Source organism: Physcomitrium patens, chromosome 7 (genome assembly GCF_059467195.1).
Source record: "Physcomitrium patens ecotype Gransden chromosome 7, ASM5946719v1, whole genome shotgun sequence".
Taxonomy (NCBI): Eukaryota; Viridiplantae; Streptophyta; class Bryopsida; order Funariales; family Funariaceae; genus Physcomitrium; species Physcomitrium patens.
In genome coordinates, this window is record NC_143416.1 from 14,976,005 (window position 1) to 15,002,904 (window position 26,900).

General features: G+C 39.6%; 1 protein-coding gene across 1 annotated transcript; it reads left to right on the top strand.

Moving 5' to 3' along the window:
• Positions 1–310: 310 nt before the first annotated feature.
• Positions 311–21,080, top strand: LOC112284573 (uncharacterized). The gene is made up of 40 exons (XM_024524473.3): positions 311–2,465; positions 3,063–3,218; positions 3,357–3,440; positions 3,657–3,776; positions 3,901–4,014; positions 4,143–4,235; positions 4,334–4,423; positions 4,533–4,603; positions 4,690–4,764; positions 4,931–5,018; positions 5,155–5,213; positions 5,321–5,384; positions 5,500–5,565; positions 5,737–5,949; positions 6,138–6,242; positions 6,366–6,601; positions 6,780–6,849; positions 7,000–7,053; positions 7,158–7,220; positions 7,626–7,705; positions 7,901–7,982; positions 8,129–8,215; positions 8,310–8,411; positions 8,550–8,630; positions 8,759–8,881; positions 9,143–16,522; positions 16,692–16,799; positions 16,909–17,084; positions 17,194–17,281; positions 17,502–17,576; positions 17,719–17,928; positions 18,194–18,292; positions 18,395–18,469; positions 18,799–18,857; positions 18,979–19,090; positions 19,343–19,456; positions 19,751–19,921; positions 20,141–20,206; positions 20,477–20,593; positions 20,741–21,080. Exons 1-40 carry the CDS (start codon positions 1,683–1,685, stop codon positions 20,867–20,869), a joined length of 12,138 nt encoding a protein of 4,045 aa, XP_024380241.1. The 5' UTR covers positions 311–1,682; the 3' UTR covers positions 20,870–21,080.
• The last annotated feature ends 5,820 nt before the right edge of the window (positions 21,081–26,900 follow it).

Here is a 26,900-nt window from a genome sequence, read left to right on the forward strand (position 1 = left end):
GCAATCATCGGCCCGCGCCTCCACTTGGTTCCTTCGCGTTTCAAATTTTCCTTCGTCCCTTCTTCACGACGAAGTTTTGTATTTAATTTTCTCCGCTATTCCGTTGCCCAATTCTGGCGCTCTTGACCTGAGCTGACACAGTTGCTCACAGCCTCGGGAATGGCGTCAGCTTATGGATGAGAAACCCCTCACTCGGAGCGACACGGATTCGTAATCGAGCCTTTTTCATACGTTTGTTCCCCGGAGATCATCCGTTTAGCCCTCCGACTTGTTCTTCTTCCCCCGTCGCGCGAGTTTGAAATAGTAGGACCCACCGGCGGGTTCGGGAGTTACTCGATTTTTCAATTTGGGTTGTTTTTCTCGTTCGGGGTTGATAGGGCGCTCATTCACGATCAAGGAGAGAAGACAAGGTCCTTGGGGTTCATATCTCTGTAGTGTCTGATTTGGGTACTTTGTTGGAGTGACGGTGAGTGGAAGCGGCGTTATTGAGAGGCAGTAATCGCTGCCGATCGTCACTGTCGTTTGAATTTCGAAGTTGAGGAGTAGTTTAAGTTGTTGACTGTTTGTGAACGTTGGTGTTTGAGCGAATCGGTGAGGTGTGGAGGGGGCGGGACGGAGAGGAGGGAGAAGGAGCGATTGTGAGAGTGAGAGATTGGTGGTCAGGTTCGGTCTCGGTGTTCGGTGGTTGATTGTAGATGTGGAGAGTTCACCTGTATAGTGTAAGTTATGGACACTGCAAGTTATTGAGGTGAGAAGTAGAGTGTGAGTGAGGGAGGAAGGCACGAGAAAATTTGAAGTTGAAGCGTGGGAGATAGATTGAGCAGTTTGTGTTTCAATGTGAGTCGTGCTCTGGAGAGAGGATTCTCGAGGTACAGTTCATTGGTAGGTTGGTCTGACGTTTCTGTCCCGTTCGAGTTCTGGGATTTCTCAAGTGGGAAATACGCTGGTGGTGAGATTGTGGTCTTTATGTGAATGTTTTGATTGAACCGGAATGCAGTCAAGTCATGTTTTAGAGTAAGCTGTCGTAGGTAGTCTGAGAGTGACTGTGTATTGTTGTGGGCCGTGGTCATGAATGTAGTTGGAGAGTTGTTAATTATTAATCATCAGCTGATCAGCTGTCTCTATTCCGCTTGATTTTGAATCTGAATGTCTGCAGTATCGTGTCGCATTGTTGTCTTGGAGACGGTTTTGCGACCGTCTTTCTCGCTGTAGTTTCTCTACGAAGGAATCATAGGTAGAGCAGAGTCTTTTGAGGGTTCGGCCTGTTGTTTTATACCCATAGGAAGAGAGGGTTCCAAAATGTTTTCGAAGCTTTTGAGGAGTGCGAGGAGACATGTTCTTCTACGTTGTGTTCTAATTGTAAGATCGATGGCAAGGCGAAAGCAGGGTAAGGTCGTGGGCTAGCCAGTTAGCTCTTGAGTTTTCTTCCGCATGGGACTAGTTTAGGAGTACACCTGTTTTCGCGAATCCTCATTACAACCGACGAGTTCATGTGGTATTGGAATTGAATTTTGGACACTATCAGCCCTGCGGTTCTCCGAAAGATAGCATTCTCGATCGATGTGAGCCGCGAGCAAGTTACAAGAAAATTGATGTTTCAGTTTGTCACAGTATGTGTTATGTCAAGAGAGCTTGTGAAATATAGACAGGGAGCTAGGAGGCAGTAAAGAGAAGCCAGAGGAATGACGTCAAGGGCGACCTCGCCGCGCCGCTCTGGCCAATTTCTGAAGTCGCACAAGGGTCAAGATGATGGGGCGGACATCACATTGCAACCTGTAAGGTTACCGCTGCGTTCAATTCCAGAAGCGACTCTGAAGACATCATCTACGTCTGAGAAGACGGAGCCCGATTCTCCGTCAAGGCCTTCCACTCCCAGAGGCAAGAAGCGGGGCTCTGGCGTGTTTAGAGGTAGTGAGAATGTTGACAGCAACATTGCCTCCGCCTCGAACACACCCGAGAAGCCTCGGGAGAAACGAACTACTCTCACCCGGGTCAGTAAGGTCGCTGCAGCCTGGCCGCCCAAGTTGCCTTCTATAGCTCGTTCACTGCACGATAGTCTACAACAGACTGATTCAGCGAACAGGAGCTCGGACAGCGATTCTGCCAGTGGGACTCCCACTGCCGGAAATCGGACCCCTGCTGTTTCGACCTCCACAGCTAGCAAGGTAGGCTCAATTGATTCCACACCTCGCACCTCCAGGATCACTGGCAAGCGACCCCTGGATTCCGATAATTCCAAGACTTGGGTCAGCTCGAGCAACTCGACCTTCACCCCCAGCCGCATCATTAATCGATCTCTCAGATATGGCGCTACCCCTGGTAGCGCAGCCAGTATAGGTAGCGTACGAGCACCTGGGAGTGCTAGGTCGCTGGGATTATCCCAAGTCTGCGCCGACCAGCAGATTTCGGAGCAGCAATACGACATTGAAGAGGATCCTATGTTCTGGGACGACCACAACGTGCAGGTGAGCTTCGAGTCTGCATTTTTCGATCGCTCACTTGTGCACTTATGAACGATGAAATTGGCTGCATTTTCTCTGGTGGATTGCCGGTAAGCGTACACAATGGAGTTTTTGGATCAGTTAAGATTTCTCACAATTATTTTTGAAAGGAGAGATCTCATTAGTAACCGTGTTAGACCAGGTTTTGAGCTCTTGATATGGCTCGGAGAATATGCCCTGATGTGATTTGTGATTCAATGTGCCTGGTCATTGCGAAGTCGTTGAGAAGTTAGTGCACCACCAAAGACAGATAGCAATTGTTCATTTATAACCCTCGGAATTCGTTCATCCATGTCCCTATCTTGTGTCCTACACTTCTCCATACCATCTAGATCATGGTCTTACCAAGAAATACGTGTCTTAGTGTGTCCATAGCGCACATTCTAGACGAATTAGGTCATATCAAGTTTCTCATTCGGGACTAACTGCTGGCGCCATGGAGGTTATTAAACGTTGGTCATACAAATATGATCTCTATTGCAGTTCCGTAATGTCAATCTCGGTCTTTGATGGGAATACTTCAGAGATTTGCTGACTGTGCTGGCTTCTTACACGGTACAGGTGATACTGCGCACTCGGCCAATCAGTTCGTCTGAGTCTGCGTTGAAAGGCTTCGGCAGATGCGTTCGACAGGAAAATTCCCAGAGTATCACTTGGATTGGGCAACCTGAGTCAAGGTTCACCTTTGATCATGTTGCTGGCGAACACATCACACAGGTTTGCTGTCGTCTAACTGCTGAGACTTATTTATTTATTTATTTATTTATTTATTATAATTGTGCCCAGGTCCTTCTGTACGTTCACAGCAGTGTGCTTCTGGTCGGATGACTGAGACACATTCTTTCGAGATTGCAGGAGAAACTTTTCAGAGTGGCTGGCATTCCCATGGTTGAGAATTGCATGGCTGGATACAACAGCTGTATGTTCTGTTATGGTCAGGTGATTTTTAGTCTGCGTTCTTTTTTGTGTCTGATGCATCTCTGCAGCTCCATCTGTCTAGATAGGGGATCTGCACGTAATTGGTTTGTGTATTCAGCTCAGTTTTCAATTACATCCGCTGTGGTTTATTTGTTGTTACTGATTGTGTCAATGAAGTTAATCGAGTGGTAAGGCAAGTTCGTGGCATTTACAAGTTTAGTGATGACATGTGTACAGACTGGAAGTGGCAAAACCTATACAATGCTTGGGGACATTGTGGACCTTGAACACCGTCCCAGCGACAACCGGGGCATAACACCACGCGTGTTTGAGTACCTATTTTCCAGGATACAAAAGGTGAAAAGAGGAGGCTGCTTTTTACCCATCTGCCCTGACCTTGAAGTACATGAATTTCTTGTTATCACTCGTTCATGGAAGATTATGAGTAGGAACTTGACTTCTTTTGTTGTTGAATTCGCAGGAAGAAGAATCTCGTATTCATGAGCACCTGAAATATGTCTGCAAGTGCTCCTTTTTGGAGATTTTTAATGAGCAGATAACTGATCTTTTGGAGCCAACCTCTACGAACTTGCAGGCATGTATACTTCTATATGAGCGGCATCCTATGGTTTCTGACCGTATTAAATCGACTCACAATTTTCTTAAAGCTTGTACAAGTCCTCCTCAACTTTTTCATTTATATTATTGCACCTGGTTTTGCAGATGCGGGAGGGTGGCAAAAAAGGAGTATACGTTGAAAACCTTTCTGAAGTTGAGGTCGAAAGCGTGCAAGATGTTGTGCATCTCCTGCTTCTGGTAAGGATTATGATTGATAATTGAGCATCTCTAGTACCTTGCATGCATCACAGAGGATTATAATTACACTTTGTTGCATTTCTTTTTATGCTACGCAGGGAGCTGCCAACAGGAAAGTGGCTGCCACGAATATGAATCGTGAGAGCAGTCGTTCGCACAGTGTGTTTACCTGCACCATTGAGAGCAAGGTAAATTTTATCTTTAAGCATTTTGTCGTGTGTACATGAGCTCTTGCACTTGTCACTTATGCTCAGAAATAGCGTTTTGATCTTCGTAATTCGCCATGGTACACTGCAGTGGGAATTCAACTCAATGACGAGCATTCGATTCGGGCGATTGAACCTGGTGGATCTTGCTGGGTCTGAAAGGTACTGAAGTTTCTCCCTATGCCAATTTTAAAAGCAGACTCTAGGAACCGTGAAATTTTATAGAAGTATTAATATCGTTGCAACAGACAGAAAAGCTCGGGATCTGATGGAGATCGGTTGAAGGAGGCTGCCCACATCAACAAGTCTCTTTCTACTCTTGGGTATGTTTTTATGTAATTTCATCTCGGCTCGATTTGACATATTTAAAAGGTGTTGTAGAATCTGATTCTCTCTGACGGTGACATTATCTGTAATTCTGCTAACAGTCCGCGTAGTTAAGTGATGGCAGTCATTGTTCTTAACCTTGGACGTGGTTTGGGGTAACAGTCTCGTCATCATGATACTCGTGGATGTAGCAAATGGGAAGCAGCGTCATGTGCCTTATCGTGACTCTAAGCTCACATATCTATTACAGGTTTGGCTACATGACTAACTTCTCTGGACATGTACGCTGCTCAGACATGCGCTATCTAATTTCACTACAGTATTTGCTATAGCATTGTATTGACAAGTTATGAACTGACAGAAAAATCTAATTCCTTTGGGTGCAGGATTCTTTGGGGGGGAATTCGAAGACCATCATGATAGCGAATATAAGTCCTTCTAGCTGGTACTTTTAACTTCGCTTCTCTTGTCTAACTCTTGGAGACTTCTTTTTGATGAATATTACCTGATCCCTCCCGACTACCGATTGACTGACCAGTTTATGTTTGGCAGCTGTGCGCTGGAAACTCTGAGTACGTTGAAGTTCGCTCAACGCGCGAAATTCATCAGAAACAATGTATGCTACTACAGACGATTTCTCAATTTGTGAAAACTTTCATTTACAATTGAAGTCATGATCACCTATCATTGTTCTGAGTTCTGATTAATTTTACGCGCCTATCCTTTGCCAGGCCTTTGTGAATCAAGATGCCTCGGGAGATGTGAATGGCCTACGTCAAGAAATCCAGGAACTGAAGGTTGGCTTTAGAAGCATCAGAAATACTATCCCATGTTGAAAGGGCTTAATTGCGTTAAGCGCTGGGGAATTGGTGATGAATTGTTAATATGACTTTTGTATTTGATATGAAGTATGTATTACTTCACTCCTATCCGCTGTGTTTCTAACCGACATTCTCCTTCAATTGCAGGAAGAGTTGAACCGCATGAAGAGACAGAAAAGCTTGCCTTTGACGTCTTCTATGCATACGACAGCTTCAGTCCATCTAGATAGCGGTCGTAAGGTGGACCAAAACATGGGAACGGCAATTATTTCATTCAATGAACAGGAGCAATCTCATTGTTCCTTCGATTCATGGGAGATGTCTAAATCTTTTACTGGCCCACGATTTTCGATCAAAAAGGTTCCTTGACATTCCCAATCTTGTAAATGACTCGTTGTGTCCTATCAATGACATTTCCATGAGTATCTGTCTATTAAGTATTTTATTGAAAATCTAAAGTCTGTCTTCGTCTCATGATCACCATAACATAAAAATCAGGGTTAAATCTGATTATATTTCTGATTGGAGGGAGATGTCTTTGTGGACAGCTGGAAGCCTTGGAGGCAGTCTTGGCAGGTGCTCTCAGAAGAGAGCAGGAAGCAGAATCATGCCAAAAGAGACAAGCAGTTGAGATTGATCAGCTTACCCGTCTTGTGAGTTCTTCAACCTTAAACTACATGTTCTGCACATAGCGGCTGAAACAAGTATTGGGGAAATGTTTTCAGGATCTACATTCAGCGTACGTGTTGTGTCTGATGAGAGATTATGTTGTTCAGGTGAAACAGCGGGAGGATGACAATCAATGTAGCAAGATGTTGTTACGGTTTCGAGAAGATAAGATAAAAAGATTAGAAGCGCTCTCCGCAGGGATTGTGCCTGCGGACATGTACCTCAGGCAGGAGAAGGACTCCCTGACGAATGAGTTGCAGCTCATCCAGGCGAAAGTTGACCGCAATCCTGAGCTAACCCGCTTCGCCATGGAAAACATACGGTTAATGGAGCAACTTCGCAGGTTACACAGCTATTTTTTTCTGCAACATCTCTTGAATATCTTGACGGCTATATGAGCAAATTTGATTACCCAAGAAGCACCTTGTTGTCGACTGGATCGGTTTAAAGTCAAATCCTCAAGAATTAATCTATATGCTCAATTTTGAACTCTGTCTTTATTAACTTAGGCCTCAATGCAGGTTCCAAGACTTTTACATTGGTGGAGAAAGGGAAGCCATGGCTGACGAAATTTCTAACTTAAGAGATCAGGTTCATAAAAGCCCTCATCTCCCGGATAGAATTTAGTTTCAGACATCTATTCCAGATGTTATCAAACCAATTCTATAAGTCCACAGGCAATTCGGCGGAGGAAATACCGCAGCAGATAGGAACTAACTAGTGCAAGTGTGAGTTTTGCAGCTGCTGGAAGTGCTTGATAGTAAACTATCGCTAACCGCTCTTACTTCTCCTCAGGTATGTTGCGTCTTGAGAAAGCAGTTAACTCATACCCTGGATCTTGTATTGGTCGAAGAGACACTAAATAATGATGTCTACGATGTGTTCAATTATTATGACAGAGGGAAGCTTTGGCTCCTGAGCTTGCTTCTGCCAAGCGAGAAATCGAGCTCCTACGCATTGAAGTATGTTCCTGCTTCTACTGTATGATCGTTTTTCTGCTTTAACGAAAATTGCAAACCTTGCACCACATTCTAAGTAGAAACTGCTTGCTTGATTTGATTAGTATTCGTCCCACAACCTGTCTTGTTGCCGACTCAAAACGTGTTTTAAGAATTAGTGACTATCTGGAAAAACTTTTTAGGGCGTTCGGAACCAATTAGTACAGTCAAATCATTACCACCATCAAATTTTCAAACTTTCTCGTCTTTGTTTTGGAACGTGATTTGTTTGCGTGCCATTGTTTTCAGACATCGTCTGAAAACATTCCACGGGACTGTGTTTGATCTCATTCTCGATCTCGTTTTATTCAATGTATAGTTTCTGTCAGTTTTGTCTTGCTGAATTCGTGCGGTATAACGGTATTACAGGCAGACAACTATCGAAGGGAGGTCGAGGATTGCCGGAAGAACCTGAGCTCAAGTTTGGAAGCAAATTCAAGATTAACCAAGTATGCTCTCTGTTGGTTTGAAGTTTTCGAACAGAAAAACGATCTATTTTACTTTATTGTCATTATGACAGTTCTAATAGAGTTACCACAGGAGAGATACAGTTGAGATGGTTGTTCTATACCGGTACGCCAGGGATGTGAACTTGAGTGTATCGTTATTGAGAGAGCAGACACTTAATTGGGCTATTGTGGCAGGCAACTTGATGAATCAAACGCTGAACTTCAGGAAATGAGGCTGAGCAGTGAAGAACAACAAAACGAAATCCGTGAACTCCGGGTCAGCACTGTGTTTTTCTTACCCTTCTTACTGAACACTGCTAGTTTCCATTGTATTATTTCCATTGTAATATTTCCATTGTATTAGCGGCTAAGTATTACATGAACTCAACTCTCTTACCGAACTTTCTTGAATTTCTTTTGCAGGACAAGGTCTTGGATATTGAGGCTATTGAATTGGGCTATGCCCAGCATTTAGAGCTCATATCAAATCTGAAAATCAAATTGCAGCAGGTACGTTCTCATAGCCCAATTGTTGTAGTATCGTTATCCGGTTTTTGAGTTATTTGCATAGGTGATCATAATTCCTAACTGGCAACTTGTACAGAGTGAGGAGAAGTCTGAGCGTGACGCCCGCAATCGGTCTGAGTTGAATGAACAGCTCAAGGCCTCTCGACAGGATGTAGATGGACTTCAGGCAGAGTTCCAGGTACTAGTTGGTATATAGATGTAGGGATTTAAAGTTTATCCGTGCATGCCGTTTTATTCGGTTAGAACTTATCTTTTCGTACTGTTAAAGAAGCTAGTTTATTAGCCGTCGACTTTACACATCTCATTTTTGCTACAGGAAATCAGGGAAGCTGTGGATGCGACGGAAACATTTCTAAGTCAGTTTTTGTCTACTGAGTCAAGTCTTTCAGTTGCTCAGGTGAGACTCATGTGATTGTTGGATTGGTTGCAAACGTACATAACAACAGATTGAAGGTTCAGAGTGTGGGCCAGATTCGGATATCCGATTTTAGTATCAAAGCTTATGAACTCCGAATCATCACGCAGGAGATGGCTGCACTAGTAAGAGATACAGTTACGAAAGTTCGCTCAGAAACGAAGGAAATGGCTGTGGAACAGCAGGTGCTTTTGAAGCATATTGACGACGCAGCTGTTGCAGCACACATGAAGGTGATCTTGCCCTTGTTATATTTCAAAAACCTTTTGATGTGATCAATTGGTTCATCTATTCATGAAAGAACTGGTCACCGAATCATTTATATAGAGCATGGTGTGTGAGGAGATAAAGGCCACCTGGTCGCTAAAAACATTTAAATTCTAAAGCAAAATTGGCATAGATTGCAATGTGGGGGAGATGAGCATCTTGCCTACAATATTCTTGCTGTGCATTTTTAGAGGATATTATTAAATTAGTAATGGTTTTGGTTGCAGGAATCTGAAATAATGAAGCAGTTGGAAGAAGCAAATTCTTTAATAAAAGAGCTATCTTCCAAAAAGGAGGAGATAAGTCGTATTGCTGTCTCTCTTGCAGATGATGTGCATGCGCGAGAAATTCTTTGTAATGAGAGATCTTATAGCATCATTCAACTGGAGCAAGAATTACAGTTCCTTGATCTTTCATCTCGAAATGTATGCACTCCTCTTAACAGATCTTCAAGAGAGGAGCTACATAACGTCATCAAGCTTTGCACTGAAATGCCACGTTCTCAGGAAGATGGAGATCAACCTCGAGATAGTTGCATCTTAAAACTTAACTTCGCCACTCCACTCCACTCCTTTCATGTGGTTCAGGGTGATCATCCAACATCGAAGGGCGAACAAGAGGTTGCGCATATGTCAACTGCAAGGCTTCTGGGAGATCGAATCCCTCTAGACATTGAATCAACCAGTGCGGACCCTGCAGAGCTGGAAATACTACGTTCCATAAGTTCTTTGCGTGAAGAGATCATGAAATTGAAGCCAGATGCCGTTGTCGAGCAGAAAGCACTCGCTAAATGGAACGTAACAGAGTTTGGGAAGGAGCTCCAAGATTTGACACTTGTGATTCAAGCCGTCCAGGAGGAGAGGAGGAATTGGGCCTTAAAGAACGAGGCTTTATTAAAAGAGAAAGATTTGGCAACTCGGGCACGCAAAGAGTGGGAAGCAGCTAATTCTAGGCTCCTGGATTATATCAACGAGGGCGACCTTGCTCTTACGGAGGCTGTCCGTGAGATGGAAGGAATACTTGACGACTCCTTAAATCAACCGACCGCCACTGACAGAGATCGAGAACTTGAACGCATGAAAGGGTACTATTCGGATGCGGCGAAGAGCCCTGTGGTCGACAGGAAAGATATGAGTAAGGCCATACGATTGGGTGATAAGGTGAAGTCCACTGAAATTGAGAAAACTTTTGCCAGTTTGACTATCATGTTGCGATGGTTTTCAGATGCTCTGACGAACGAATGCAATGCTAAGGATATTCTGCAGAGGCAGAATGAGCATAGTCAGGAGAATTTACAGAAAAAAGACCTCTTGATTTCAAGCCTGCAAGCGAAGATTGAGTGCGGTGTAGCCAATATGTTCGGTAATTGCACATTGATATCTGAGCCCCAAGATGAGCTTTTCAAAGGGCAAACCCGCCCTCAGGCATTAGAACCTCAGGCTGTAGTGGATACGCGGCCTAAACGACTTCAAGGCATTGAGAAGCACCGCCCTCAAAACACTACTTTTGTGAAGTGTACCGAAGAAACTGGGCTTAAGTTGGTGCAGAAACAGGTGTGTTCTAAATTTGAAGGAGATTTGATAGGTTGCGAAAGGAATAAAGGGAAATTTGGTTTGGGAAATATGCAGCTTGCAGGAGAGTATGCCCATGACAAAGAGGCCTTAGGGAGATCGTGCATGGTAGCCGCAATCATGCTATGGTGGCTCCAAAACCAGGTAGCTGTCAAAGGAATTCAGAAGCTTGATCATGATGATATTGCTCTTGAATGTTTTGAACAAGACAGAAGAATTGCAAGCTTGCAAGAGGAGATCACCAAAAAAACTTTGTTACTGATAGAGCAAGAGGAGAAAATGGAAATCCTTGTGAAGCAGAATTTAAAACACGTGCAGGAAAGCGATGATACAAGGAAAGAACTTGGAGACAAAGATTTTATGTTTGGTGTCATGCAGACTAGTATTCTGAGACTGCAAGATGTAGTATCAGCAAGCGAGGCTCGCGGTGCGCATCTGGTGTCTGAGAAAGAACAGCTCCAGATTCAGCTCAGTGATAGCGTGGAAATCTCCATAGCTCTAGAGGCATTAATTTCGAAGGTGCAGAGGAAAATGGAGGAGGCCGACACTAAGGTGGTGGAACTAGCCACTGTTCAAGCTGGCATGTTCATTGTACAGGAAGAGTGGGAGCTCGAAACTGGAAGATTGGTACGAAGCGTAGCAGAAGCAGAAAGTAGGTGTACACTACTGGAGCAGGAGTTGGAGCTTGCTCTCAATGCGGCACTTAAATTTGAAGCAGAACTAGAACTGGCCAAACTACAGGAAACTACTTTAATCGAGAGGGAAACGAGACTTGCTGCGTTGCAGTCTCAACTACATGATGCATGTACTCGCGAGACCCAGCTTACTCAAAACCTAGAAGAGGTGATACAGTCCAAGCTGAATATTCAGAACGAGAACAAGGCATTACAATCGAAAACGGAGGAGTTGATTTTCATCATGAGTCAACAGAGCGAAGAAATATCCCGGCATGAGCTTTCTTTTGAACAGAAGCTTCAAATTTCTTCTGACATGGTGGAGGATGTACACCGCCAGATGAATGCGATAGTTGTGGATTTGGACGCTCTTACCCTCACGAAACAAAAGCTGGAAGCCGAGGTTGAAGACATCGAGCATAAGATCTTGCATCATTGCTCAATGATCGAACAAGGTCTTGTTAAAGCCCACGAGGACACAGCTCTAACTTCGGTTTTGGCAGGTGAACGTGAGAATAAGCTTCTCGGGGAGGTTGGCGCATTGCAGTGTAAAGAGATGGTTTTGTCTGCACGCGTCAAGGAATTAGAGGATGCTTTGGAGGGATCGAGGATTCTACTTAAGCAGAAGGAGGACGAGATGGCTATTGTCCAGGAAAACCGGATTCAGTCAGAAAGCAAGTCTCTTCAAACCCAAGAGAAACTGCGTGCTTCAACCATGTTGATGAAAGAACTTGCTCGGTCAGAAGAGCAATGGAAGCTTCAGAAAGAAGCCCTGGCAGCTGAGAACAAGAGGCTGAAGAGCTGCATGGCTTGTCGAGAGATGGATTTTTCATCCCTGCAAAGTCACAAAGAGCGACTTGAGAAAAGCCTCAAGGAAGCTCAAGAAAAGGAGAACTTGACAAATTTGTCTCTTCGCGACTTAAAAGAGGAGATAAAGGTCTTGGAAAAGCAGTGGAAGACTGAGAGGGAACAGTCGAAAGATCGTTTTGCAACAGTTAACCGGGAGCTCGTGGAGAGCGAAGAACTGAAGCAAAAATATTTCAATTCTGTGAAAGAGATGGAGGAGAGAATCAAGGTCAAGGAGCAGGTGCACGAAGTGAGAATATGCGAACTTGAAAGCCAGTGGAACATTGAGAGAGAAGAGGCATCAAATCACCTATCCAGAGTCTCCCTCGACCTTGCAGAAGTGAAGAGCTCCTGGGAAAAATCGCAGCTGGAGCTTGCAACCACGCGGGCCTTATTGTCTGCTGCAGACACCAAAATTCAACAACTTCTTGACGAAACAAAGGCTTTAAATGTTAACTACGAACTGCTACTTGCAGAGCAGGAGGCACTGCGGGTAGAACTTTCTCAATGGGTGCTGGATGCAAAGAAATGTCACCAAACTAATTCCTCTGTGTCAAGCACGACACACCACAATGCTACTCCAACCTCAGAGTCAAGGTCTTTAAAAGACTGTTTCGAAGTGGTAAAGAGGGAGTTTGATAACATGAAACATGAAAATGAAAATCTACGGGCGCAAATGTTCGACAAGGACAACACTATCGTATCATTGCGCATGGATCTAGATGCTACAATCGAAAATAGTAGGCAGGTTGAAATCGAATTGAAATCCTGTTTTGATGAAAGAAATGTTCTCAAACTGGAGCTTGAGAGCATTGGCAGAGCTCTCACAAATGCCAAAGATGAAGTTCGAAGCAGAGAGTTGCAAGTGGATCAATTCGACACTGAGCTGCACAAGGTGATGGCATTACTGGTGGAGACCGAAGAGAAAACGGATGAATCGGCACGTGAGTGGCGCAAGCAGATAGAGAAAGTGAAGACTGAGAGGGAAGCTGCAAAACTTTGTGCAACCGAAAAGGGAAGCGAAGTGACCATGCTGAGGAGACAATTTGAGGAAGGACAGGCTACTTTGCAGGAAGCAGAAATCCTTGTTAATGCTTTAGTTCGAGCTAATGAAATCTCTAAGCGCGATGTATACGAATGGAAGTTAAGGGAAGAGGAAGCGTCTCTTCAGAGCATTGAGATGCTTAGCGTCATTCAAGAAGAAATATCTGTGACCATGGATCATGTGGAGAAATGCATGGAAGTCCTGGGTTCGGAGATTCATGGAATGAAGTCTCTATGGAAGAATTGTCACTCAAAGATGGCAGTTGAATTCAAGCTTGAATTGGATGAGTTCACCAGGACTCAGATTTCTGAAATTGAAAGAGCCACAGAGGGAACTCGCATGAAGCTCGCGAAAATTAGTGCGGAGATAGACGCAAAGTCGAGATTGCATAAAACTACCATCTGCAACGAGAACCTGCATATTACGCAGAGTACTGGAGCTCTCGTTTCATTGTCTGAGAAGGGTACCTGCCCTTCGAACTTTGCTTCTCAGCCTGATGACCTCTCTGCTAGAATTTTTGAGCTCGAGAGCTTGTATGCAACGAATTCTAGAAAGCTGGTCAACACTGTTGCAGAACTGAAAAAGCTTGATATGGAGAAACCTAATTTGGTTGAGCGAGTGGACATGCAGCAGGTGAACAATATCGCTTTAATCAATCGTATTCAGGAGCTCGAGCTGTCTATAGTAGATGAAGGTAACTCTAAGCAAGAGATGGAATTGGAAATCATTAGTCTGCGACAGCACAAGGATTCTTTCAAGAATGAAATTCATTGGCCCGACGTAGTGATCCGTACCTCTCATGATGCGCTGGAATCGGCAGTCGTTGAGGACTCGGGACCAGAGTTATCCTTTCAAACATTCGGTGCAGATTTTGATAATTACTGGAATGAGACGGTGGATTCTCAAATAAGTGTGGACAATTCAGTAATCGATCTGGATTCTCTGCCACGACATGCAGCCGAACTAGTCGAGAAGCAGGATCATCTTCTAGAACACGCTGAAATACAGGGTCATGTGGTGTCCAGTACCTCGAACCAGCTAGGAATGGTTCAGGCTGAATCCGATGCTGCTTTGGATATATTTGCAACCGTCCTTGAAAGAACTGCTGATGAAGTGTACGATAAAGAGGTTACGATAGCTAATCTTAGTAATTTGCTGGGAAGAAACCAGACCGAATATTTAAATATGGTGGACTCTTTACAGTCAACTGTTTCCAATCTGAGGCAAGAGAATGAGTTGCTCCTCCAAAAAGCAAGCATTTTGGATGAGGAAAACAAGCACCTGCTGGAAAAGTTGGAGATTGCAAGTCTGCAGATTTGCAAGCATTCGCAAGGAGAGAGTGATGTATCTACTGCACACGAGTTACAGGTCGATATCTTAAGAACCATCATCGAAAGTACTACAAGCGAACTGCTCGATAAGGACCATATCATATCTACGCTTCACGGAAAACTTAGTGAAAGCTCTGCTTGCTCGCGAGCCTTGAATGATGAGAAAAAGGATCTGTTGGAGAGGCTTGAGCTTTTAAGTCTGCAGGTCTGTAAGTATTCAGAGGAGGCTGATGCTATATCTACTGGGCACGAATTACAGCTCGAAATACTAAGAACCATCATTGAAAGTGCCTCTAGCGAGTTGCTGGAGAAGGATCACATTGCATCTTTACTTCAAGAACAGCTTGAGCAAAGGTATGCTAATTGGGAAGCGTTGAATGATGATAAGAAGGACTTGTTGAGGAGATTGGAGATTCTAAGTCTGCAGCTTTGTAAGCAATCGCAGGAAGCCACTGCTGCATCTGTTGCACATGAGTCAGAGCTTGAGAGTCTGAGGACCATCATTGAAAGTATCTCAAGCCAATTGTCGGAGAAAGATCACATGATATCTGCACTTCGAGAGGAATTACAGCAGAGCAGTGTCCAATCCTTCCAACTCCTCACCTCCTTGGAAGGGTCTAAATGTGAGAAGGATTCGCTTCTTCTAACTGTAAACCAATTAGAAACGAGAAAAGAATTGTTTGCGGAGGAAACTGAGATGCAGGCACGAAGATGCGGCGATTTGGAGATGGTGATTTTGAAGCTGCGAACCGACCTGCAGGAAGCCTCGGATGAACATTGGAAGCAAGAAATAGAGATCGAAATCCTAACAGCAATGCTCGAGTGTGCAGTTAAAGATTCAAAAGAGAAGGATGCTCTTGCAAATGAACTCGAGAACCTTCTGAGTCAAAGCCAACTCCAGAACTCAGAGATGCTTCAATCTTCTCAGGAGGTTGTGAACCACTTTTCGCTCTTTCAATCACAACTTGACGCCTGCTTCCAGAAAAATAGAGAACTCGAGAAGAGCAAACTGACACTGAATGCTGAGATCCAATCTCAATCCCAAGAAATATCTATCCTTAGACAACAAGGACAAGCTTCCGAGAACTCTTTGAATGAAATCAGGGTATCCTTTGCAGAATTGAAAGAACAGAAAGAAGAGGATGTACGTGTCTTCTCAGATAAATTTGAAAAGATGGAGTCCCAATTGGCAGTGATGCAAGTAGATTTGTGCAATTCGAAACTACGATGTGAAGAGACGGAAGCTCAACTCAGTGAGAGAGAATTTGCATTAGATAGTCTCCGAGGAGAACTTCTTTCAAATCAGGAAGAATACAAGGAGTCAGTAGTTTCGACGTCGGAACAACTACGGGGATGTCATCTTCGTATAGCAGAGTTGGAATGTGAAAAACGAGACTTGATCAACGACCTTGAAGAAGAGTCTGCCAGAGTAGCCCAACTTCAACAGAAGATACAAACAAGGGAAGATGACATGACACACCACTTCACGCAACACTGTATCCAGCAAGAAATATTTGACTCGCTCGAGCATGAGAAAAGAGAATTGCAATCTCTGGTTAATCAATACATTGCTGAAGTTGCTGCCAAGCAACAGAGGGTCGCAGCAGTGGAAAACATGCATGTCGAGACGAGACTGGAAATGGAGGCACTTGAGAGGGATCTTAAGCAGAAAGATGACCTTCTTCAAAGCCTTGAATCTGACCTAAATCTTCTTCAGGAGTCCGCACTCCAGGAGCTCTATCTTAATCAAGAGGTCGAATCGATGCGCATCACAACAAGTACCTTGCAAAAAGAACTTAACTTCGAAAAAGAGGGGCGTGCCGATCTGGAGAAACAGATTGGTCAAGTTGCTGAAGAGATCGTCCAGGTCAAAAGCCAGGCAGCAGTCTGGGAGGAGAAGTCTAATAATTTGGAAACTGAGCTAGACAGGAAGAGGCAGATCATTGAAAACCTAGAAGATGAGTTGCGAATGTCAGAACGACTTATGGCGAACGCTCTAGAAGAGGTCACCATGGATTTGAAGGAGGTTGAAAACGAAAGGGATCGGCTCCAGAAAGAAACAATTGACCTAACAAAGCAACTAGAAACGACGCACGCGACTGTACTGGAGCGTGAAGCTATTGCCTCTGAATTGCACAAGGTAAATATATGGAACTTGTACATGTTGTGTATAGCATTTTGAACCTACGGTGAGTTAACGTTTAGATTCCATAAGACTTTTCTTGACTTCAGAAATGTAGATTATCCCGGCGTCATCAGAATTGGGCCAAACGTCAACCTTTCCTTCAATGCATTTCAATGTTGTGCAGACTGCGGAATTAAGTAAAGCTCATGCCAAGGTGAAAGAAGACGAAGCCGTGCTCCTCTCAAGATCTGTGGAAGAGTTAGAGAGCACCGTCTATGCTCTGGAGGGCCAAGTGAGTGTAGGCCTGCTCCTTTGCTTTTGTTTTCTCTCATGTCTCCGCATATTCTATTGAAGTTAGAGGGACTGAACTAAACATTAAATACATTCATGTTTCTCTACAGTTGGGTCTACTGAATAGAGAAGCTGAGCGGCAAAGGCTGCTAAGGGAAGATATAGAAATGGAGCTGCAGAAGCTGAACAATCATGTTTTTGTGACACAATCTGCTCATGAAGAAGCTAGTACACGCAGTAACGAGCAGTTGAAGGATGCACTTTCTGCTCTTCAAGAAACAGAGAGGTTCTCGAAAAACTCTTTCCTCCTGATATTGATAGCAACTAGAAATCATTTATGAATCAGTCACTGCACCTGCTTTTCAGCTTGGCTCACGTGATATGTCCTATTTCAGGAAAGTGGAGGAGAAAGATTCGGAAATCATGCACTTGCGAAGAAAGCTGAAAAATCTCGATAATTCATCTAAGGATACAGAGTTTCAGGTTTGAAATTCATTCTGAAACTGGGGTAGTATTAAGAGAATGTAGTCTGCACATCCTAGCACAAACTGTTTCACATCAGCATATCTATGACGTTAGCTGATTATTCTACCTGAGCCTCGAAGCTTGTGATGTACAAGCTGACCCGAATGCTGGACTCTTATCATGAATTGTATCCAGGTATTCCTTCACTAATCAATGCCTAGTACGTGGTTGTATGCAGTTGGATGATGCCATGGCGCAGATATCTGACCTTCTGCATGCTGCTGAGGAACAGAAAGCTGATTTTCAACAAAAGGTAAATTCTTCTTATTCTATCATTATAGTGCGTCATAACACATTGAGTTGATTAGAATGAGTTTTGACAATCGTTTCTTTAGAAGTTAATGCTGTACGTTTTAATTTAATTTAATTTGGATTTTCATCAATATCTGATCCAGATGGAGAATTTGTTAGCGGAATCAAAATCAACCAACTGGGATGTTCAAACTTATTACACTGCCCGAAACTCAAATGGAGTGGCCGGAGATGTTTCATCTTCTTTTGAATCCTCAGCTCAGAGTTTTTCCTTAGGAAGTGATCCAGCGCATATCACGTGCCAATCACGTATTAAGGAGCTCGAAGAGCTTGCTGCATCTCGTCAGAATGAGGTACGTGGAGGCCGTCATGGCTGACTGCTTATCTGTGTGTTCGAGTTATTGTGACCGTGATGTGGATCAAGTTCTGATGATATTCGCCAAGTCATGTTATCGTAATGATTTTTACGAAGTCGATTTCTACAAAACCTCCCTTGTTGACGAGGTCTTCATCACAGTCTGCTAATATCCAGTGCATAGTTGATTCGTCTACAGTTTGGTGCTTTTGCCTAGGAATTGCTCCCTGGCTGATACTTATCTAAACGTGTTTTACATGTAGATGTCAATGCTTAATACAAGACTAGCCGAGGCTGAGAGCATGACTCATGATGTGCTCCGAGATCTGCTCGGTGTCAGAACGGACATGAATAACATTGCGGTGCGTTCTTTACTGCGCTTGGGAAATTGATAACGGTACATGGACGTTATATATATTGTAATTGCGCATTTGTAGTTGATAACAAAGCTGTGGGTTTTGCAGTCAATGCTGGGGCATCAAAAAATCCAGCAGCTGGCGGAGATCGCGCGGCGCAAAAATGTAGATGCTGAGGAAATGGTACGTCTCTTAACGATTTACGTAATCCAAGACTGTCGATACTGTGCATGAAAATTTAGCTGTGTAATCTGACATGTCCGTATCTAACAGTGCATAAGTGAGGCATCCTGTGGGATGTCTCTTGCATGCCAACGTACTTGCTGAAGTGGTAGAGACAGTTTGTTATATGGTTCACTTCTTAACGGATTTGTACCCATGTGTTATGGAGATCAAGCATCGTTAGTCACACTTCCCCTCGGTGGAGTTTTCACGCGCTTCAAAATGAGTCAAGTTTTTGATTTAATTTACGTAATTTTAGTTGGCACTTCTCATATAGTCTCTGCGTGCAGGAAGCGGAGCTTTCGTGCTTGAGGTCACAAATCAATGACCACATCGAGGAAAGAAAAAGGTGAAGATTCTGACTTATCTCTCCTTTCTCGTCTTGATCTGTACTTAATAATCAACTGTTCATTTTTCAAGGCAAGACTTTCTAAAAGTTGCGCTATCCGTATGACTTCTTTTGTGCGCAGTTTGCTAGAGGAAGTAAATCAAAGGCAGTGTGAGATAAGTGCCGCTCGTGAGATTGCCGAGAAATTGCGACAGAGAGAGCAATTGCTAACAGATGAGATTGAAAAGTTCAGGGTAAGCCCTATCCCGGTTTGTCTAATGACCGTCTCTGGTAGTAGATGTGATCTTAAGAAACACACTCTTGGCCTCGTAACAAGCTCGAAAATTCATTTTACATGCCCATGCTAAGATAGATGAACTGGATCATCCTCTTGATGATCATACTTCGGTAGTTCTTAGTGATTCAATGTTTTGGCTCTCCCTATTACAAAGACATATCATAACACTGTTCCTTAGTATACCTTCGCAATGTTTTCTTTCTCGCAGATCTCAAACATCAATCATCAGGAAAAGATTAGGGAGCTTGAAACGGAGATCAGAAGACTACCGTCTGGCCACCAGACTTTTCATCAACAGATCACCCATCACGCTAAAATTCAGGTACTTATTAAAAGCCATCTTCCACGTATTGTAGAATATAATATGTGGTGTGTGAATTGTCCCGACAATAGCAAGCGAATTGTGTGATATGAAGTGTAGCTGACAGAGATTGGCTTTGTATGGCAGCATCAATATTCATTGAATCGGTTAGCGTCCTTTGCTCAATGTCTAATAAGCAAGTGTTTGGTGTCACCAGCAATAGTATGTTCTTAGTTCACTCTAGTGTCTTTTACTAGGTTTGTCCGAATTCTTTCCTGAGTTTCTGCTCTTATTCTCTATCATTCATTATTACAGGAAGAAAACCAGGCTCTGAAATTCGCCAATGAGGAGTTGAGCAAGAATCTGCGACGCCTTGAGCTCCTGAATGCAGGGATGAATGAGGAAGTGGTTAGACACAGGACTGCTGAGAGCAAGAATGCATCATCTACATTTGATGAAGAGCAACGTCTTCGCCATTTACTTCGGGTATCCATTATTCGCTCGCCCTTGTTTATTTCAAGGACCTTTGGTCTGTAAGACTGTCTACTGTATTTTCCACAGTTTAGCAGTTTGAGTTCAAGTTTATTGTTGAATTGAATAGTTTTTGTCTTGAGCCCCGCATCTGCGTCTTCCAGAGTACGTCTTAGAGCTTTAGTGATTTAAAACCCTACTTAACTACAACTCTGGAATGGGTGAGCGGTTCAGGAGGCAGAAGATAGCCGGGCTCAAGCATCACGGAAACTCTCAGTTCTGAGTTCTGCCATATTGCAGGTATACCATCCGGACTGAACGGATGTCCGTTGTTTCTGACCTAAAAGCTAGTTGAATTTTTCTGAAACGGCCTTATTTAGCCTCATATTTGGCACTGGGTGGAGGTTCAGGAAGTGCTGATGCGCTTTTCAATCCTAAATTTCTGTACTTTAACAATGAGATTCTATGAAGTGACAAGATTAAGGTCCATTATTGACTTCTACATAGCACTACCTCCAGTGTTTGTTTGAATGGCTTTCTCTTGATTTGGGAATCTTTTTGGGTCAACAGGCAGCTGGCTTGTCAAGTGCGGAAAAAGCGAATCTGTCGACAGCCATGGACGCCCTTCAGTTGCTTGCAAATCGCCTCCGAACCGCAGAACGAGAGCTGTCGGACTCTAAATATAAGGTATGCACCCTTGATGGTGAAGAGTTGTATTGTGCACTTCACTGCAAATCACTCTGGTACGAAATGTTCTTCATCAGTTGCAGAGTTTTGATGGTGCTCGCTACGATTTGATCACTCTGCGAATCCTCTCACTTCTCTCGTGTACAGATGAAATATTCAGGGGAGAGGAGGAGGCGTACCGACATTAGAGCCAAGGACTCTCCGCTGAGATCTATCAGTAACTTCACCGACCTACTTCAAAGAGCAGCGTCTAGCCCCGGCCCTGCACCTCGCTAAGCTGTTCGGGCAACTATTCTCTGGAACTTTTGTATACTAGCTCCGAGTGAGTACCGTTTTTGTAGCCTATTTAGAATTCAATCACCAGCATTGGTGGAGGGTTGTACTATACTGTATCGAAAACTTATGCAGAGTGATTTGGTAGTTATTCTATTCGTGTATATTTTTAATGTTACTCTTTTCCCTCTTGTAAAACGTATTACTTATTCAAGTCTTGTCATGGTGTGAAGTATAATGCGAGCCTAAGCTGATGTTCAACACCCCGAAATATTGTTTTGTACATGTTCAAAAATCTCACAAAATTGTATGTACCCAACTTACTAGCGGAGTCACAGAAGTTACCTTACGAATAGGGCAGTTGCTACTCGATATTCTCATAAGTCGTGAAATTTATCCAAGTCAGGCAAAGAATGTGCATCCCGCCATACTACACATGGTATTAAGGATATTTCTCTCTGCCCTCCGAGCAACACGTACACTCAAACCACTCTCTTTGAATGCAGATCGGAACCACAGACTCTGCCCATGAAAGCTTCTTCTACCCTAGAGACTGATCAATAAGACCGACAGACCTTAGGAAGGCAATGTTAGGATCTGTGACTTTGAATAGACATAGGCTATCTGTCATTATATCTCTGTGAGCCCGCCACCATGATCAAGACCAACATTATAATCTATGTGTAAATCGTTGTGGTAAACCTTTGGTGGGTAAAGATTGTTTTTGGTGTGTTAGTATATCGAGGCGGCTCAAGCACGATGACAATAGTCCGAAGGCCGAAATGGTGATGAGGATAGTCCAAGTGAAGGGATACCGTTATAATATTTAAACATGATAAATAAATTGACTCTATTGTCATCAGGATTTGACTCTAACTTGTTAATTATATCAAGATTGTTAATTGTATTAAGATATTTTATTTTATTTTTTGCATTTATTTTTTGTTCACATACAAGAGTTTATGGAAAATGTTTTATTAGTAACATTCTATCAATAAAAGTTTAAAATAGATTTGTTATAACATATTGCCCCTAGTATCCTTTGAGTTCTAAAGACATTACACAAGTCATTATATATTAATAATCACATTAGAATGGATCAAAAAATAATATTTTAAAATATTGTAATAATTTTATATCTCACATACAAAATTAAAGTATATATTAATATCATTACTAAGGTAGATTTAAAATTTTAAAACACATAAATTACATAAATCAAAAAAATAGATCATCAAAATCTTAAATTAAAATCATGTTACTATAAGATGTGCCTATAACAACTTGCACAATGTGCATAAGTTTCAATCAAATTTAATATATGTTGTCAATATAAGAAGGAATATTATAAGATACATGTATAGATCAGTTTTTAGGCATTAGACTAGAAATCACTATTTATACAAAAAAATTTGTGGATGTGTATAATTATTTTTGTAATCCTAATCATTTTTTATATTAATGCATTCAAAGTGCATTAAAGTTTCTTTTTGATTGTCAAGAAAGATTTATAGAAAGATTTTCTAAAACATATCAAGTTACATTAGAAAAGATGGCTAATAGTATTTATAGAAGAGATTTATATGCATCTTCTATTTGTATGAAAAGTGCATTAACTTTTGCTAAATACGTAATAAGGTGGAGCAACAAGCATATGGAGTATCAACACCAATAAGTAAATGATTGGAGAAGTGCTAAAGCTAGTCAACAAGGCTAATTTCTCTGTGATAGTTAAGAGGAAGATGATATAAGTAATTATCACCTTATCTTTGAATTTCTTCACAATACACATTGGTTTCTTTACAATAGGATGGTAGATAGAAGTGTAGATGGATTAATGTTGAAGAGGATTAATAGTAGTGGATATTAGAAGAAAAAATGAGTATGTGAAGATTGCATTAGAAGAGCTTGTCATTTCATTAAAGAATATGGTGTAATTTAGTGTGATCATGTGCAATCCATTATATAGGTTTAGAATATAAATTATATGATTTTAAGTCATTTATATATATAATATATTTAAAAAGTAGTTTAAATATAATATTTTATAACCACAAGATATATATATATATATATATATATATATATATGCTTATGTAAGCTACTTATTTCATTGTCATAGTGTTAAAAAATCCATTTTATTTATTTTAATTTTTAATTTTTTTTTATTAATGTAATATATGAAAGATAATTCTGTAATTTTTAAAATACCATATCTTGTAAACTATAGACTTATTGAAGTTTTTAAACATATTATTATAATCAAAAGCTTCACAAATAAAGAGATATACCAACTTAAAATATTAAAAAGACAAAGTACATAAATTTAATAGAAAAAAGATCCAATTAAAGGTTCTATACATAAAATTTTAAAAACTTATAAAGCATTCTAAGTAAACCCTTGGATTTGTAGATCTTCAAATAGAAGGTAAGTCAAATCAAAACTTCCAAAATCCTATTTATTAACAAAGTCAATTCAAAATTTAAAATGAACAAATTCTTAATATCTACAAATTTATATAGATTTAAAATAATTAAATGGAATATTTACAATAGAAAACTATCAAATAGATCCAATGGTATTTTTAAAACTCTAAAAAGACTATTTTGTAACTAGAGTCAAAATCCTAAATTCTAAGTCAAACTTATTATATCTTGCAAACTAATAACTTATAGAGTAAGTCATTATATCATTGGAATTATAGATTAAAATAAAATAAGGGAAGAGGAAGTTAGGAGGGAGGAAGAGAAGAAAAGAAGAAGAGAGGAATGGTAGGAGGTAGGTCAAGTCAAAATCCAAAATAAGCGGATCAAAATATTGAGCACACCCATGTAATCCCAAACCTTAAATGCCTAAATCCCTACATCTTAAACTTAAAATTAAACTCTTAAATTCTTATTCTTTTTACATATTATATGAAAGATAATTTTTTAATTTTAAAAATCTTATATCTTATAAATAACAGATTTTCTAAAAATATTAAATCTACCATTAAGATCAAAAGCCTTAAAAATATAAAAGTAGATCAATTTTAAATTTTAAAAACTTCACATCGTTGCTTTAATGAAGTGAATATTATATTACTTCTTTTATCTTTTAAGACACATATATTACTTCAAAGCTCCATCAAGTATAAAATAAAATTTGACTTTGATTAATAAGAAAAGAAAGATGCCTAACATTATTTTATCCAAAGTGCAGATCTACATCTATATATCTTATGTGGTGTCTTTATTGTTTTGAAGATTCTTCCCTTCCAAAATATGCATTAATTTGACAATGTTTTGTTTTGAGGTTTAGTTAGTCTTTTTCTTAATCAAGTTAAGACTTACAATTTTGATAGAGGGTGAGATTCTTTATACTCAAGATCTTACTAAACCAACTTTCTTAAGCCAACACCATTACTAACAACGTCAAGTTTTCATTTGAAATCTAAATAGAGATACAAATCTCTTTTCAACTTCTACCTCTACCATTATTTCTTTGCTTACCTTTAAGTTGAGACTATCATTATTATTAGATAATAGTACTATTAAAAGGCTATGTGGATTTTTTTATTTTTATATGGATGCAATAAATAGCCAAAGAGATGGTTTTCACCACTTCTTTCAATATTTTTTGTACAATTTCTTGTACATTTGCTATTCTACTTATAAAGTTTGCAAAAATTTTAATATTCCTACTTATTAAAATGTGCTTCTATTGGCTAAACATCTAATTATAAAATTAGCCTTTGATTACTATCTTTGAATCCATGGTACAAAACTTAATGATTTTTTGGCTCTAGGTGCTTCATCATTGGCTACGATAATCTACATATTAACTTAGTAGTTATCATGTTGTATCTCTTTTTTGGATTGTTAGAGTTCTTCTATTGGTTCTTTAATCACTTTCTTTAATGCAATTTTCTGCTTAAAAAATTTAGTTGGCTATGCCTCTAACTTCAAAATGTAGATTAAATTTCCAAGCTAACCAACTATATCAACTATAGAAGCTACCTTAGTCATTATTTATAACAATCCTAGATATTTCTTTTCTATTTAATCCAAAGTTGCCTGAGTCATATTAAATAGTTTATTCATTGTGATAAAAAATTATGATCGTTTTGACTATCTCTATAATTTGAACAACAAGATGATCTTTACCCTCACTTATTTTAGAGGTGGTAAAGCCCTCTACATTAATTTCACCTTAGTAATTTCTTTCTCTTTCAATTCAATAACTTATTCTTTGTCATCTTATAGGTTAATTTTTTAGAATTTTTATATTATTTTCTTTTATATTTAGTCTTTATTCGTTGCAATAGTGAGATATCTCTTAATTTGGTATAAGTGATAGAGAAAAGACAAAAAGGATAATTAACTATTCTTATTTGTATTGGTTTTTGCTTGTAATATGAAATCAAAGAATAATGTGGCATAATTTAAGGCCCATATTTTAGTAATAGCTCCTATTAAGATTTCCATCTAAATCTTATTTATTTACTTTACATGGTTAGGATGAAAGATTAAGAATATAAAAGATAATAATAAAATTTAAATTTATAGAATAATTTTAATAAATTAGGCTAAAATAAGCAAGATTAGAAGAATTGAATATGTAAAAGAAATGAAACAATAAAAAAAGTAGGTATCTTATAAAAACAATAAAAGCCATAAAAATAAAAAATAAAAATTTGATCAAAATTAAAAATCTAAAATTAATTCTATAGTAGAATATAAAAGTAGATTCTAAAATAGTCAAGCATAAGTGAATTGACTTCTTGCAACAAATAGTATCTTTAAGCAATTTTTAATTATTAGAATGCCTTACAAGAGGTGACCATGAATCAAATCTAAGGCAAAAATAAGCTATCATTTTGTAAGGAGAAATAGGTACAAAATCAACTAAGATTAAAAGTTTGCTCTAATTTGAATAGAAAAGAGAAGCAATTACAACCTAAGTTTTACTAGTCTCTTCTTATAATCCCTTATTGAGACGATCATCCAATAGGATGGCACAATGTTGTATTATGTATTGTCTTGCTTGAGAATTTATCAAGCTCTTCGTTGTGGAAAGTAAACTTATATTTTGCAACAAACAAATAACTTAAAAATCTTTATAAAATCCTAAAAAAATCCCAATTAAATCTTAAGAATCATAATCAAATCTTATTTAAATCCTAAAAAAATCCAATAGAAATCTTAAAGATGTAATAAAGAAATTATAAAGAATTTTTTTGAAAATTTTCTAAAAATATCATAATAAAACCTTTTAAAAAATACCATAAAAAATTAATACTAAAGAGTCTATAAGTAAATCTTAAAATCCTAATGAAATCCTAAAAAATATCTTAAATAAATCTTAAATAAATCCTAATCATATTTTTTTAGATTATAAATAGATCTAAATAAATTTTAAATAAATATTAAAATAATTAATCAAATCTAAAATGAACTCTAACAAAACTTAATCAAATTATAATAAAATCTTGACCAACCTTAACTAATTCTTCTAGCAATCTTAAAACCTCAATAGCTATTAATTAAATTATTGATCTTGCTTAAAAACATGCACACATTTCAATCTATAAGTTAGCATCAAGGATACAAAAAATTTTAAAAAATAAAATTTACTCATAGAATAAAAAGATTGTGATTTGCTTAGGTATTAGATATCTCCTTTCTTCAATATTGATGTAAATCTATTAGCAATAGTAGTTCTTTATTTAATTGTTTATTTTTCTTAAAAAAATTTAAAAAAATTTTAAATTAAATTTATTATCGGCTAAAATTTTAAAAAATCAATTTTACCTATAGATTGCTTAAGATAAAAATAAAAAATAAAACCCTCACTTATCCTTCAAATCCAAATTCTATAATCTTAATCCAATTAAATTTTATTAAAATTTGATTTAATTTTTTAATTAAACTCAAACTTACAAAATACATTTAAAACAAGTAGATTTAAAATACCACAAATTTTTACTTATAAATCTGTTCAAATGTTTACAAAATTCTTAAAACTATAAACTATTTTTTATCTTTTAAAATC

What these genes read in the sequence shown, in the direction of transcription:
- LOC112284573 (XM_024524473.3), top strand. Translation starts at nt 1,683, where the DNA reads ATGACGTCAAGGGCGACCTCGCCGCGCCGCTCTGGCCAATTTCTGAAG. An exon ending in CTGGCGAACACATCACACAG is followed by an intron (nt 3,219 to 3,356) that starts GTTTGCTGTCGT and finishes TCGAGATTGCAG; the next exon opens with GAGAAACTTTTCAGAGTGGC. An exon ending in ATGTAGATGCTGAGGAAATG is followed by an intron (nt 18,470 to 18,798) that starts GTACGTCTCTTA and finishes CTCTGCGTGCAG; the next exon opens with GAAGCGGAGCTTTCGTGCTT.